This window comes from Zonotrichia albicollis, chromosome 3 (genome assembly GCF_047830755.1).
Source record: "Zonotrichia albicollis isolate bZonAlb1 chromosome 3, bZonAlb1.hap1, whole genome shotgun sequence".
NCBI lineage: Eukaryota > Metazoa > Chordata > Aves > Passeriformes > Passerellidae > Zonotrichia > Zonotrichia albicollis.
In genome coordinates, this window is record NC_133821.1 from 39,209,787 (window position 1) to 39,224,855 (window position 15,069).

The window sequence follows — 15,069 nt, forward strand, 5'->3', positions numbered from 1 at the left end:
AAAGATCAAGTCAGATCTGAGCTCCACATCATTCTTGACACTTTTGTGACCACAACACACTACACACCAGGTTTTAGTTAGTCAGTTACAAACAAAATCAATGAAGCTTAAAAGCAAAATAAAATATTATTCTTTTTCAGAATATTTAGCTCAGGGTTTTCAAACAGCATTAGAACTTTATACAAGTGCATTTGTGTTTTGGCATTTGCAGCAATTTAACACAAATCTAAAATGCTGTCAAAGAAATCAAACTGCTAAAGCACAACAGAAAAGAAATTGGCCTGGAAAAAAAATCTCATTTGACCCTGCATATTACACTTTTGTTTGTTCTGTACTACAGTTAATTACTCAAACATAGACAAGTATTGCAGTCTTTTCACAGTACCTGGAATTTGGTCTACATTGTAAACAAAAGTTGCAATGAAGTCTTTTAAGAGACATCCAAATGATGAAATCAGACTAAGGAAAAAAAACACAAATATGTTCTTATCTTTCAATTTGAACTTGAGGATAAACCTCTTCCATTGACAGTGTTACACACAACTGTTTGGCCTCTGGCAATGTGTCTAGACAACGTCTGTTATTTATTTCAGTTCCAAAAGATCAGCACTAAATACAATGGTCATCACAAAAAAAAAAAAAAAGAAAAAGCATCTAAAGAAACAGATCTACACTGAGTGTTTCCTTTACACTTCACTTTACACTTCAATACTGACAAATTATTGGAAGGCTGCTGGTCACAGCATCATAGCTAAATCAGTCCTGGTATTAGCTATTCACTGGAGCACAACAAGCAGGTACATACACATAGGAAATGAGTACCTTAAAGATACATACAAGAAGATGGTGTAATAGGGAACATCTTACGTAATCAAAACAGTGAAAACACCCACGGAAATAAGAAGAGAAATACCTAAATGTCTTGTTGTCAACAGCATTACTGGCAACACACTCTGAAATCCACTGATTCTGTGGAAGCATACTACAGTCACATAAACAAGTACATTTTTTAAGTTACTGAGCTGGAGGTTTTTAATGATTTGTCATTATGATTACATACGTGCCCCTACTTGAGGAAAACTACCAAGAAAGAAACAAAGCTACACAGAATGAATGCACCTAGGCAGCCAAGAAGGTCCATGGCATCCTGGCTTGTATCAGCAAGAGCGTGGCCAGGCAGTGACCATGCCCTTGGACTCAGCACTGGTGAGGCCACACCTCAGGTGCTGTGTCCAGTTCTGGGCCTGTCACTACAAAAAGGACATTGAGGCATTGGAACCCACCCAGAGAAGGGCAATGGAGCTGGAGCACAAGGCCTGTGAAGATGGACAAGGCATCTGGGGTTGCTCAGGCTGGACAATTTGAGGCTCAAGGAGGGGAGGGCCTTTTTCTCTCTCTACAAACACCTGAAAGGAGGTTGTAATGAGCTGGGGGTCAGCCTCTTTTCCCAAGTAACAGTAACAGGAGAAGAGGAAATGGCCTCAAGCTGCACTAGAGGAGATTTAGATTTGATATCAGGAAAAATTTCTTCACAGAAAGAGTGATCAGGCACTGGAACTGGCTGCCCAGAGAAGTGGTGGAGTCACTACCTCTGCAAATCTTCATTTGATGTGTAGATGGGATATTTAGGGATGAGCATGGGGTTATTAGTGGACTTGGCAGTGCTGGGTTAACAGTCGGACTTCATGATCTTACAAGTCTTTTCTAACCTAAAAAATTCTATAAGAATTTGAAAAAGGTATTTTAGATGTTGAGCCTATTACCTATTTTATTACTATGGCATACACAGTACCTGTAAAGAGGCAAAAATGCAAACTAGAGTCTGACTCTCAAAATGAATATATATGGTGAATACCTCCCTTTATAAAATACTGTGGAGAAAATGAAAAATACTACGACCAACAAAAATAATTTAATTCAAAATGAACATGCTGATTAAAAATCCAACTGCAAAAAAAAGCAAAGGAAAAGTATACAATGATTTTCTTGAGCCAAAGCCTCATTCTTTTCAAATAAGAGAACCTTAATGAAAGATTTATCACAAGAAACTTTGCAGTAGTTTGAGCCATCAGCTTGATTCTGCGGCTGTTTCAACATAAATTTTCACTTATATCAAATGAATTTGCATAAGAAAACCATTTGAAAGTGGATACAAAGGTCCACATTCAATTAAAACCTTTGCATTAAAGTATAGCTTTCTAAAAGAAAAAATAATGAATGTGCTTTTAAGTGTAAGCCAACATTTCTTTTGGAACAGCTATTTAGCATACAAATACACAATGATGCTTTTTCTTTCAAATGTAAAGGAATATGGCAAGAGAAGTTATGAAGAGAGATTTATCTGCTGCAGGCATTATAACAGGTATTATGTTTCCAACTAAATAAAATTTGAAGAAATTTTACTAGAACAACTGAACACATTTTGCTACAATTTTAGAATTCAAAGGAAGAAACAGTATACTCGGCATTGCTCCTTAAACTATCCTCAGTCTTTTAAGTGTACTCATATATTTTACTTTAAATGTACACACACTTGAACCCAATTTTAAATTTAGTGCCACAAATACTTTTGAAATAACCTGGCAAACTTGCCTCTCCAGTCTGTAACAATCCAACATATGCTATACCTCCAAACTTTTATTCTTTATAGGTAAAGTACTCTCACTACAATCAGTATGAAGTTGACAGAGTAACATCTTATGATTCCAGAGTGTATTCTCAACAACCCCAAGATTTTGTAACACTGCATACTGATCTCACAGCTTACATCATCAAACCTGAGTACTCGCTTATGATGCAAAGTTTTACTGTCATACCTGCAGTATTATTTATATATATTATATATTACCTACTGAAATCCATAAAAACTTCAAAAGAGCATTAGAAATCACTGGGATACTAGGAATGATTGGTTAGGCAAAAATAATGGTCTTTAATATTTCACCAGATTTTAATGCAAGTAGTATTTAATTAAACATAAAGAAAATGTCAGAGAAAGCACAACAGGTTTGAACTTTCCAAATCATGACAGAGAAGCTACTGCACACTATAAGGTTGGCTACAGACTAGAACATATTTCATACACATTAAATTCTGCAGTAAAACATGAAGCTGTTAATACACTAACAGCCTTCAATTGCTGATTGCTCTTCCACCTTTCAGGGCAATGTATCAACAATTATTTCCACCGCATCAATAAAAGCTCTATCAATCATGTACCATAACCCAGCAGGCAGCATTGAAACCAGCATAACCGGCAGCCATGATGGAAATAAACTATTTTATTGCAATATATTAGAGGTCTATTTATGTCAAAAATCTCATCCAAAAAAAAAAAAAAAAAGACATGGACAGCTTAAAAAAAAAAATCTTTTTTGTTTAATAGCTCCTTTACTAATTCAGAGTAGTCAGAGTACAATTATTTAAATCATAACAGAGTAGTCCTGATTCTACCCGCTCTCATGTTGTCTACTTTGCTGTCACAAGAGATGACATTCATCTAGCTCAGGGTACATACAGGAAGTTGAAGGCAGCAAGGGGTATATAAGATCCTGCCTGCTACAAAGCACACTCTGTCATAACCCATGCTGGAGCCTAAATCAAACCATTCTTCTACTGTCAACAAATACTTGTGGACTAAAACAATATTTCTTCTCCTGTGGCTACTCAGCCAGACTACATGTCACTGTCCTACTACAGATAGTTAACTTGCCAGCTTGCACTGTAGAAGCCTGATCAAGAAAACGAAAGATTTCACCAGTACATTGCCCATAAAGAAGGATCTGCTGCTGTAAAAATCCAGGCTATAACATACAAAACCACATTAATTTTAAAACCCCAAAGGTAAGACATTAAGACTTCTGAAATATCAAAATAAAGGCAGACTGGGAAACTTTCATTCTGCTACCTGCTCTGTGTGTCTCTTCACCTCACACTACATATGCATGCAAAATAAACACATGCTTTCCTTCAGACTAATGAATCACTCAGTACCCAGGATGAACAAAGCTCCAGGACGAGACTTGTGGAGCACTAATGATTTACCCACACTATATGAACCTTGTTTAGAGGAGATGCTTAGTGAACATGATTGGGAATTACAGTAAGGAGGAGTATGCTGTCATGCATTAAAATGTTACTCTTCAGAAACAACTGCAGGTTCTCTCATGGTGTTCCTACATGATGACAGGTACATCAGTCATATGCCACCTTCCAACCTGCAAGGTTTCCCAGAAGCTGAACACAGACGTACCAGACAGCCCTGCAACTGCAGCTATTCAACATATTCCTGCACTTGTCCTGAAATTCTTGACTCATTTAAAATTGATTCTGAGAAATACAGCACTTGGGAATTCTGGCAGGAGCAGACAGCACAGTTCACACTATACATTGTCAGTCATTTTTCCAGAGTCCTTCAGAAGCAAATCACAGCTAGCCTGCAGTCTAGGTGAACTATTGCTGTGCCCTGCTTAACACCAAACTTGCAGAAAAGGCCTTAGCCAACCTTCTTACATCTGATCAGAAGCATTCCCATCAAGTGAGAAGAGAAAGCCCAATGGAAGACAGCAGCTGCTACTGAAAGTATCTGCATGCTTTCAAGAAGTAGCTCATTACTCAAACAGAAAATCTACAGAAGCTAGAAAGAGTGTAGGGTTCCAATCTCAAACTGCAACCAAAAATTTCAGTCAAGATTATAGTTGTGCCTGCCTTTACTTTCATGGTTTGTAGCTTGAGGCATCTTATTTGGTGAAACACTGAAGACTCACACTTGCAAATGTGATTTAACAATAGCTGAAGACAGTTCTAACAACAGGACGAAGAGGAGGTAATGGAATCCAAACTGACAATTTCATCTCAACACATTAGTTTTTAAAGATTAAGTAGCTGTGGTGGTTTGACCAGGAAGGAGTGGGAATTCTGGGAAGCTGTGGTCAAACCAATGAAAGTTTTAGGTTTGAGACTGGCACCTAGTGTAGCCAGTGGGGTTTGGACACACCTCCGAGAATACACAGGGGTTAAAAGCAGGGCACTGGCCTTGGCACTGTCTCTGGGGACGTCGCTGTGAAGAGGTCAGATCTCTCCCCCGTCCAGCCTTGCTGCTGGGCGGGGGAGGGCCAGCCATGCGGTAGGCCCGGGGCCTGGACAGAGATGGGAGGTGAGGGGCCTTCAAGGATGGAAGGGTGGAGGAGCCCCAAGAGACATCGAGACATCGGGCAGCCAGCCCCCCCCCCCCCCCCCCCCCCAGGAGGGAGAGAGAGGGAGAGTCGGCGGTGATAGCAGCCGGCCCAGGAAGAGAAAGGGGGGGGGGAAAAGGGTGCAGCCCGGCCGGCCGCAGCAGCAGCACGTGTGGGAGTATCATCTCGTCCCAGGACAGACAAAGACTGAAAACTTTTAACCCTTTCTTTCATGATTGGGGCCTTGCAAAAATGCTAATCCTCCTCGAAGCTGAATAAGAAGGGAGATAAGAGATGAGATGAGACAAGGACCTGGCCCGAAGAACGTAGAGATGATTGGATGGGGAGAGATGATTTGGAGTGGCTTTTTTGGCTGGACTTTTCTTGTGGCCATGGACTCAGTTGTTCCTGTGACACAGACTGCATTTAGGGGGAGGCAGTGGCTCAAAACCAGGAGGGTTCATTCGTGAGGACGCCCCGGCCCCAGGGGGTTGGAAAAATATGGGGGGGACAGATGTCCCAAAGCAGAGACTGTGCCTTTTGGAGTGAGACAAGGCATCCTTGAAAGACAACCCTAAAAGCAGCTCTGGCCATGTCTCAGTGGTGAGAGCACTGGGCATGGAAGGAAGATGTCACAAGCGGCAAAAGGACTTCTTTTTCCGGGCGGTGCCGAAGTGACAAGGAAGCACACGAGGTTTCAGTGTGTTTCCAGGAGAAGCCTATGGAACAAGAAGGACTCCTTTCCTCTTCATGAACTGCAGTTTGAGTATACTAAAGTGTCGTGCCGGGCTGGGCAGTTGGTGTTTTAGGAGAATGTATCGGATTGGGAAAGTCAGGGAGTGGGGAGGAGGAAAGTTTTTTTGTAAGGTTTTCAATTTCTTGTTTTCTTTTCCTGTAGTTTAAGTAATAAAGTGTTCTTTATGTTTAAGTTAGAGCCTGTTTTGCTTATTCCTGGTCACATCTCACAGCAGACACCAGGGTGAGGAATTTTCATGGGGGGCACTGGCTCTGTGCCAGGCTCAAACCATGACAGTAGCTGTTCCTCTTTCCAAATATTTAAAAGAAGGCAGACACATGGTTTAAAGGCAAGATGAGTGTTGGCAACATCAGCTAGCTCAAACCTTGTCTGCAGTGGAAGTTCTGACACTTCATGCTGACAGTCATGATAGACAGAAAAACCAGATCTCACTGCATTCTCTATATATAGTAACATTGACCTTATGACGGCCTTCCACAGTAGCTGCTTCAAAGAGAGACTGTCCCCATACTGTAAAAACACTCATTCCAAATTCTTCCATGGTGGTAGTTTGTCACAAATTGCTTTTTCTGTTTTTATTTCTCCTCTTAGCAAAGAAATAAATGCTTTTTTATCCCAATTCACAAAAATACTCTATAGTACTACTTTCAAAAGTATCTGGTTAAATTTCTGTGCATTGTGAACAATGAAGTAATGTAATCACTGAAGCTTTCAGTTCAAGTAACCAGAATTTGCTTTCATTCTCTGTTAAGAAATGGTATATTTAGTTTGCTTTTCTGCTTTTACTATCAAGACTACTGGTACAATTGAGACTGTTCACTAAAAATTCCAACACTCACAGACATGTCATGAAATTCCAGACTCATATAGAAGACGCCACTAAAGTAGCACACAAAACAACGGCATGTCCAACATCACCCTCCCAAAACATGATCCAATTAGATTTTAGAAATGGTGAACTTTCAAACTCTTGGAGAGCAGGAAGGCAGGAAAGTCTAAATAATTACTAAGGAGATTGCAATAATTCATACTCTCTCACAAATACTGTCAACTTAGACAGTTATTTTACCTTAAGCAGGTATGTAGGAATATTGCTGAAATCGACAGGCAACTTCAAGAGGAAGCGAGCCGAGAATTCTCCAGTCTGTGGAAAAAATGTAACACTAATGAGACCTAGTAGCTAAAAGAGAACCACAAACATTCTGAAGATTAAATACTATCCAGAAAAATGCGTAAGAGCTCATAACAGAGAGAAGGGTTGAGATTTAAAACCAAATTGCTGAATAGAAGTACTAGAGAGGAAAAAAAAAATCACAGATTTCACAGGTGTCATACGAAAAAACGCCTTAAAAAACATTAACCCTCATTGCCAGTAAGTCAACAGCAAAAAGTAGATTAAAACAAAGTGCATGACAAAAAATCAGACTATATTTTGTTACACCCTAAATATAGATGTATCTTGGCTGTACTCATTTCCGGACAAAGGTCTGGCAAGACCTGCAGAGTCTGAAAGCAAAGCTAAAAGCCCTACAAATTGATAAGAACATACAGATAACACAGAGGCATCTTTACAAATACTGCAGATATATGTATAAGAATTTGTGTTTTGAAAGGTGAGCACATATCAAAAGTGTCATCTGAATAAAGTTAGAGGAAAAGAGTTCAAGTAGAAGGTTTAAAATAATTTGTCTTCAGAATTATGTAACTCTAAACACCTAGACAACCATTTACTGAAAATGTGCCAAGTGTCCCGTACACATTGCTCTTTTTTACGTATAAAGGGTATGTGAAGGAAATGGAAAGGATTTCCTCTCTGTTTCATACACTTCCTTAAAACCAGACTTTGTCCACCTGGTTATAAAGTAATGAAGTTAGCTGTTTTTTGAAAACAAATGCCTGCCTGATTTCCTTCATGTTAATTTTTCATTATCTCTATTTTTTTAAAATTCAATATAGTAGCCACACAGCAGCTATATTTGTTAGGTACATTGAATTAGCAGTAAAAAGTGTTAAACATTGATTTTATGCAATTAATTACAAAAACTGGGATAATTTGAGACAAGCTAACCAATTCGTCTGTGCCAATCTGTTTCTGGGTAATCTACCCGGCATGAACTATAAATACCTCATTCTGCCTTTAAGTCACTAAACAAGAAAAAACAAGATCTGGAATGGAACTGAAATGTTCCTAATGGCACCTCTGAAGTTATATCATTTGCCAAAAGGATTTGTGTGACATTGGGCTGTAATTCACCCTTATGCCAGCTAGCTAAGAATTGCCCTTAAAATTTGTCACTGGTAGTCACACAAGACAGGCAAAGAAATTACTCATAGAAACACTATGCAACAAAAAGTGAGTGTACACTAAAGTCCAGCTGTGAAATCTTTCCTGATTACACCTCTTGTGAGGAGAGGTACCAACCTCCTGATGCTGTATTACTGATGTATGCAGAAAAATCAATAACTTCTTGCACACATTGACCATGAAGACAGACTACTGTGATGATGGTCAGGGTCCTCACTTCTTATCCAGAGTGAAATGGATATTACAGACAGTGCTTCTCCTCTGGACTTTCAAAAAATGCCATACAATGTTCGCCATAAAATCCAGAAAATTATTTGTGGTATAATACCAAGTCCGATGAACTAGGATAGCCACTGAGCACATCAATGACCTCTGATCAATGCTGCTCTGATCATCAGCTACTCCAAAAAGTCTAGATCTTTCATATCATTCCATCAAGATTATTTTGCAAACTAATTCTTCCAAAGGTGTTCTGGCTGGACAGGGAGCAGCCCCTGTCCATGGTGCTCATCTCCCCGGCCCAAACCAGCTGGATACCGGCATCAGGTCGAGATAGATGAATTTCTGGCCACAGCCCTGAGGGACTGGGTATTTAATGGGCTCCTGCATCTGCTGGTATTCCTCCAACAAGAAGCCACTTAGCTAGATAGTAGTTTGTTGATTTATCATATATCTTGGAGACTTGCACTTTAGGAAACTGGAGGCAGCAGAACAAAGGTATAAGAGCAAATTTCTGTTCCATTCTTGGTCAGAGTGCTGAATTCAGGTATTCTTTTTAAAGTATTTTTAACTCATGCACCTAAGATGATTGCTTTCATAACACTGTGCAAGGCTCACACCTTATTATTTCAGAAATCTGCTGAACTACTATTGTTTCCTGAAAGACAGCAGCAACATGAATTTCAATGACTTCTAGACAGAGAAGATAAAAGGCCATTTGCCTCCTGCTTTCTGGAAAAACAGTCCTATTTTGCTGATCCTTAAGGCTAACAAAACAAGAAGTTGTAAAAGATAGTGAAGAGAACTACACAAGGTAGTTTCAGAGTTTTGTTTTAGGACACTAGTAAACAAGCCTCTGTCATAAATGCCAAGTTTACAGAATCTTCAAAACTCTCAAGAGTCTTCTTGACAGAGAATAAAGACTTGGAAAAAAATACATGCTATAGAAAAATATATAGCTCTGCTATATGAAAAGGATTTGACACAACAGGTATTTATTTTATTGGAATGTTTTTAATTAAAAAAACATTTCAAATTCAAGAAGAGAAAGTTCTTTATTCAGTCACCGAAGACTGAGAAAAGACTTGATAAAATTTCAGTACAGTTCAGAAAGACTTCTGCACTTCAATAAACCAGTCTGATGAAATTTAGAGATATAGCAAGTTGTTTGGGATGCAACCTATGGACAATAACATCTGTGAATAAGTTAATTTCAATGAAATATTCTGATCTATAAACATTAAAGAAGTCTGAATTTCTTTGATGAAGAAAATTAAACTGGGTTCAAATAAAAAAGCCTAGATGACTTGCCTAAGGAAAAAAACCCAGATCAATGTGTGAGTTGTAAACATCCTTGAATTACCTGTAACTTCAGGATGACTGAAGTGATACAAAGTTGAATTCTAGCCTTGATAATAGGAGTGATGAAATTTCATCAATTTTCAGACTGCACTTGTTTCATAAGATACAGCTTCTGAAGGCCAGTTTATCTTAAGAGTATGCTATTTCTGAAAGAAGGGGGAAACAAGTCCTTCATAAACACCATTAGATATTTCCTGACATATCTCACTCCAAACTTTGCAAGAAAAATATATTACCAGCAGAAAAAACTTGATTTTTTGCAAAGCTTACTCTGTGGCAGAGATCAATTTTTAAAAAACGTCAATTCACACAGTAACCAAAATGCCTGCATTGCCAATGGCCACACCTTAGAGATCTATGCAGTGTTTCTATATAGAATGGCACATTTCCCATGGGGGAACATGGGATATAACTTCAGGAAGCAGATAAGCCAGTTTAATGTCTGACTGTCCTATGAAAGCATGGCCTGACAAAGTCACTGCTCTAGCCCATCTTGCCTCCTCTTGCAGAAAATTACTTGGGTTAGTTTTTCCTCTCCTCTCCCAGAACAACTCATCTCGGCTTAGACAAGTGCAGGAGAGATACTGGCAGCTGCAACTGCCAATTAAACCAACTCAAACACAATGTGGAAACACACCCTAATGCACCCTACCCCTAAGCAGACTGGTAGGCTGGCAGGGTGTCATACCAACATGATTATTCTGCCTCTCAAATCTTCAAAGAGAACTCAAACTTCCACACTGATGTTGTACTGTGCTCTCTAAACACAGCACAAGCTTTTCAACAGTTTCAAAGTTTTCACCTATAAGCCAGATGAATGAACACCAGGTTCAAAACCAGTTCTCACCTGGATATCTGGTTCAACCACCGTAATGGAATACAGCAACATCCCAAACAAGGATTATAGAAAATCAGCTGAAATCAAATAGTTTTCTCCATCAGAAACATCAAGCATGGAGATGCACAGGAAGAACTTACATTTTCCCAAGAAGGAGTTGTATTTGTTAAAAGCATTTTAGATATAATAAGAGCTTACCCAGTTGTTTTTTTTGCCAGCATAGATTTCCATGTTTTCTCCATACTGGGGCTCTTCAAGTAAAGTCTGATACTCAAACATGAGACGAGAACTCTCCCGTAATCGGCTGCACTGAAATTGATGATACTGCTGCACAAGCTCTTTCACAACAAGCAGCAAGCATTCAGGGTTTGAAGGATTCCAGGAAGCTAAATTCTGTTGATTAGAAAAGAACAAAACCCAAAATTGTTGACACCAATAAAAGACAAGCAATCCCCCTTCCATACTGATACCAGAGGCACGTATGCATGTGGAACATTTTTGACAAAGCTACATGACATTATTAGGATACAAAGGTTCTACCATGCTTTGGAAGAAAGCCAGGTGAAACAGCAGAAGCTTATTGACAAATAGGAGAGCTACTATAAAACTGATAAAAGGGCTAGTACCAGGCTTATGTAGGCCCAAATGACCACTCTATTCTTTCCTAAGATTATAGGAAAATTATAGTTGTACCTGAGAACTGGAAAAGTTTTAATTTAATTAAAACTGATAGACAACAAACAAGTACGACCTTGCACAGTAACTGATTCAAAAAGCAGTCAACCAAGTGAATAGGGCAAATTAACACCAACTACAGAAACTGCTCTGCTTCATTATCTCAAGCAGTGGCTACATTATCAGTGGTAGAGCAAATAGGGTCTCTTCTCTTGCCTCAACCTTGTGATTTATTTCACCTTAACTGCCTCTTCATTTGAATTACCTTGACTCATCCCCTTAACACAAATGTCATCTGTACACAGAAGTCTCTTTAATATGCTGGCAGAAATTTTTATTACAGGTTCACTGTATTTCAAGAAATAGCTAACAGAAATAAAAATGATAATACAATTAAGATAACTGTGTCAGTAGCACAGTACTGATGTTACCACTCCTATAATTGGCTTAGATCAGTCTTCTGTGCACAGTTAAGTTTTATTCAGGAAGTATTTGGTGTTACAAACCACACCTAATGTGACCAATGTGACATGCCTACATCTAGCTGACCAAAAAAGGACCCACGTGAAAGGCAAAGGGGGACTCACCCTGTAGTGCATGCTGTTAGGACATGAAAGAGCACTGATTGAAAGTACTTAGGTACTCATATGTTTTGCACTTGGATCTTCAAGCAGTTTTCTTGATACCATCCCAGAGCATGTTAACACAATCATGTGGCATTTAGTGAGCTTTGAGTATAAGTAAAATCAATCTGCATTTCATAGAATCATGGAATGATTTGGGTTGGTAGGGCCCTTAAAGATCATGTAGTTCAGGGGAGGGACACCTTCCACTAGACCAGGGTGCTCAAAGCACCTTCTAACCTGGCCTTTGACACTTCCAAGGACAGGGTATCAGCAGCTTCTCTGTGCAACCTGTTTCAGTGCCTCACCACCCTCACAGTAAGTAATTTCTTCCTTATACCTTATTATAATTTACCCTCTTTAAATTAAAACCATTACCCTTTCTCCTACTACTCCATGCTGTTATAAAAGCTCCCCTTCCAGCTCTCTTGAGGACCCATTTAGGTACCAGAAGGCTGTATATCACACAGATATTTGACAAACTAGCTGCAACAGAATTTTAAATAGCATGAACTGTATAGTTAACATTAAGAAAGTCAGAACTAGCGCAGATATCTGCATTTCACAACTAAGTGATGATATAATACAGTAGCTTCATAAAATTACTTATTCATACTTGTATTCAATGTAGTTAGATGCCACATTACTTCTTTCTGTAAGCTGCAGATATTTCATAAACAAATTCATATTTTGTGCAATACCAAAAGTAATAAATACAAGTAATAAACACAAGTGAATGAGTTCCACAGAGAAGTTGTTGAGTCTCTGTCCTTAGAGATACTCAAAACCTGACAGGACAAGGACCTGGACAGCCGAGTCTATCTGAGCTGCCCAGGCAGGGCAGCTGGGCTAATGATCTCTATCTAAAGGCTCCTTCCAACCTCAGCTAGTTTTAGCTTTATGAAGAGGGTCACAAAAAGCTCAGACTGAAAGAGGATCTTAGCAAGGTGAGACTCCACAGGTCTGGCCTGAAAAGAAACAAATGACTTCATGTATAAATTTTATTTTCTGATACCCCTGATACTCTGCAAAAGCAGACAGAAAGTTTAATCAGTAACTCATCAGGCACCACGCTTCATCTCTACAATGAAATTTACTTGTAGTCTGATCTCTAACTAAGATGGTTATTTCCATTTAAAAGGGTTATAACTTTTATTATTTCTAATGACTTTGAATATGTCCCTGTGGAATAGGGACAGTATATGTGTATGGTGGCTCAATATTTCAAGTGTTTATCTTTCCACAATTTTATACTTGTTTCCCACTTAAGTAATATATGTTAAGATCTTACCAAAATGAACTTGTAATTTTCAGCATCATCACTTGAAATATACCAGACTAATTTGTCAGTGAAAGCAACAGGAAGTATGTATTGCTGTGTTTTACATGCATGAACAGCTACAGGATTGAACTGTATTCCTATTTTCCTGCTCACTCTGATTCTGATCAAAAGGGCTGCTCTGCATGGCTAAAATGCTACTTTTGAACCTATGCCTTTAAAAGTTACTACAGTGTCACAGACTTCACATTTGTTCACAGCTTGATGTAAAAGTACTGTTTTCTCCTCCTTCCAGACAGTAGGAACACTTACAAAATGGTAATATTATCACTGTAAAATCTTAAAATGTAAACTACATTCCAGAGGAACTGGTCAATTGGTGATACATGATTTGCATTAGTGTAAATTCCTCAAACACTACAGAGTCACTGAAAACCTTGTTTTACCTTGTCTACTACCTGCAGCTGGTAAAAATTTGTCTGCAACTTGAACCTATTTAAGCTTATCCAATTCCACAAAATACTAGAGAAAATCTGTCAGGTAAGACAGCATCTTCTAGGAAACACACTTTCTACCATGCAGCCTGAAACCAGACTGCATATAACCTTAAATTTCCTGTTCCCAAGCTGCTGCTCAAATAAAACATTTCCAGAAAGCCAGAGGATGTAATATGCCAGTATGTATTGATATCAGCCAGACAAGTGGGAATAACCTTTCCTCCTAATGACATTGGTACAACACAATAGAAATGTTCTGTCAAAGGAAATGACCAACAGTATTTTAATAACTGACCTAAATGCAACTGAACCTTTTGTTTTTTAAATAACATTACACTACAGAACAAAAAAAGAGCAAGAGGAAATCCATTGTCATTTGTGCAGCACAGAGCTAAAGGAGTGCTCTTCTCAAAGAATTCAAGAACATTGCATCAAAACAGTGTTTATTCTGTACTGTCTTAAAGCTACAGGAATAAAAATTAATGATTTGACTGTAGGATCCTTACTAAACACCTCTCATTCAGTAACTCAAATTTCAGACTATAAACTGGTTATAAAAACAAACCACCTGAAGAACAATTCAACTATCCACTCAGGACATACAAGAATTATAATGGATTCTCACTGATGAAAGAAGAAACATACAAGGCCTACACAAATTTTCTGAAGCACAAGTTCTGGTTTATATGCTTTTAGCTTTAGAATCATATTATTGTAGTGCATGTTATTTGGCATTTGGCCCCTACATTTCCATCCATTTTGTTGACTTTGCAGAAGGGCTGCACTTTCCACAAGATCTAAACTCATAAATTTTAACACAAACTCTACCGAATATAATGCCATATTTATGTACGAAATCTCTTTTTGAATATCTCAGTGTAACTTATTTGCCCTAAGCACTAGGTTCATTCACCTGAAAATACTTTTACACAACTTTAATCCAATTTCAACAGGATGTCAAAATATGTGCTATATTGTTCTCAGTTTCAAACAGCACCTTCCTAAATCTTCCTTCTCTTTTTGAAATCAAAGATAAAGTAAGCAACTACCTGTAAAATACAGGTAGTTGTAAATGTAAAATACATTGTTAAATCTAGGGCAGAGTTTGATTTGTCAAGCTTATCCCTTTCAGAGTGCCTACATTGCTACAATTTCAGCATTAGGCAGAGTCTTCTGAGGACACACAATTCGTCACTTTTTTTGATGCAAGTAGCGTCCTTGCAACAGTAAGTTGACAATTTCTTTAGAGGGAAACGACCTTCTAAATAAGAATTTATTTAGTGATGCAGTATTGTTGTCACTATTAGACTTTGGAAATCATCAAAATTTTAAACATAGAG

At 38.4% G+C, this 15,069-nt stretch overlaps 1 protein-coding gene across 3 annotated transcripts in view; it reads right to left on the bottom strand.

The window, feature by feature from the left end:
• BABAM2 (BRISC and BRCA1 A complex member 2) overlaps window positions 1–15,069 on the bottom strand; it is a 164,395-nt gene that overhangs the window by 103,614 nt on the left and 45,712 nt on the right. For all 3 annotated transcript variants that reach the window (XM_005483098.4, XM_074537216.1, XM_074537217.1), the window contains 2 exons: window positions 10,854–11,048; window positions 7,001–7,075 (listed from right to left, as the gene is read on the bottom strand). In XM_005483098.4, coding sequence (XP_005483155.1) covers window positions 7,001–7,075; window positions 10,854–11,048 — 270 coding nt within the window. The remainder of the gene's footprint in view (window positions 1–7,000; window positions 7,076–10,853; window positions 11,049–15,069) is intronic.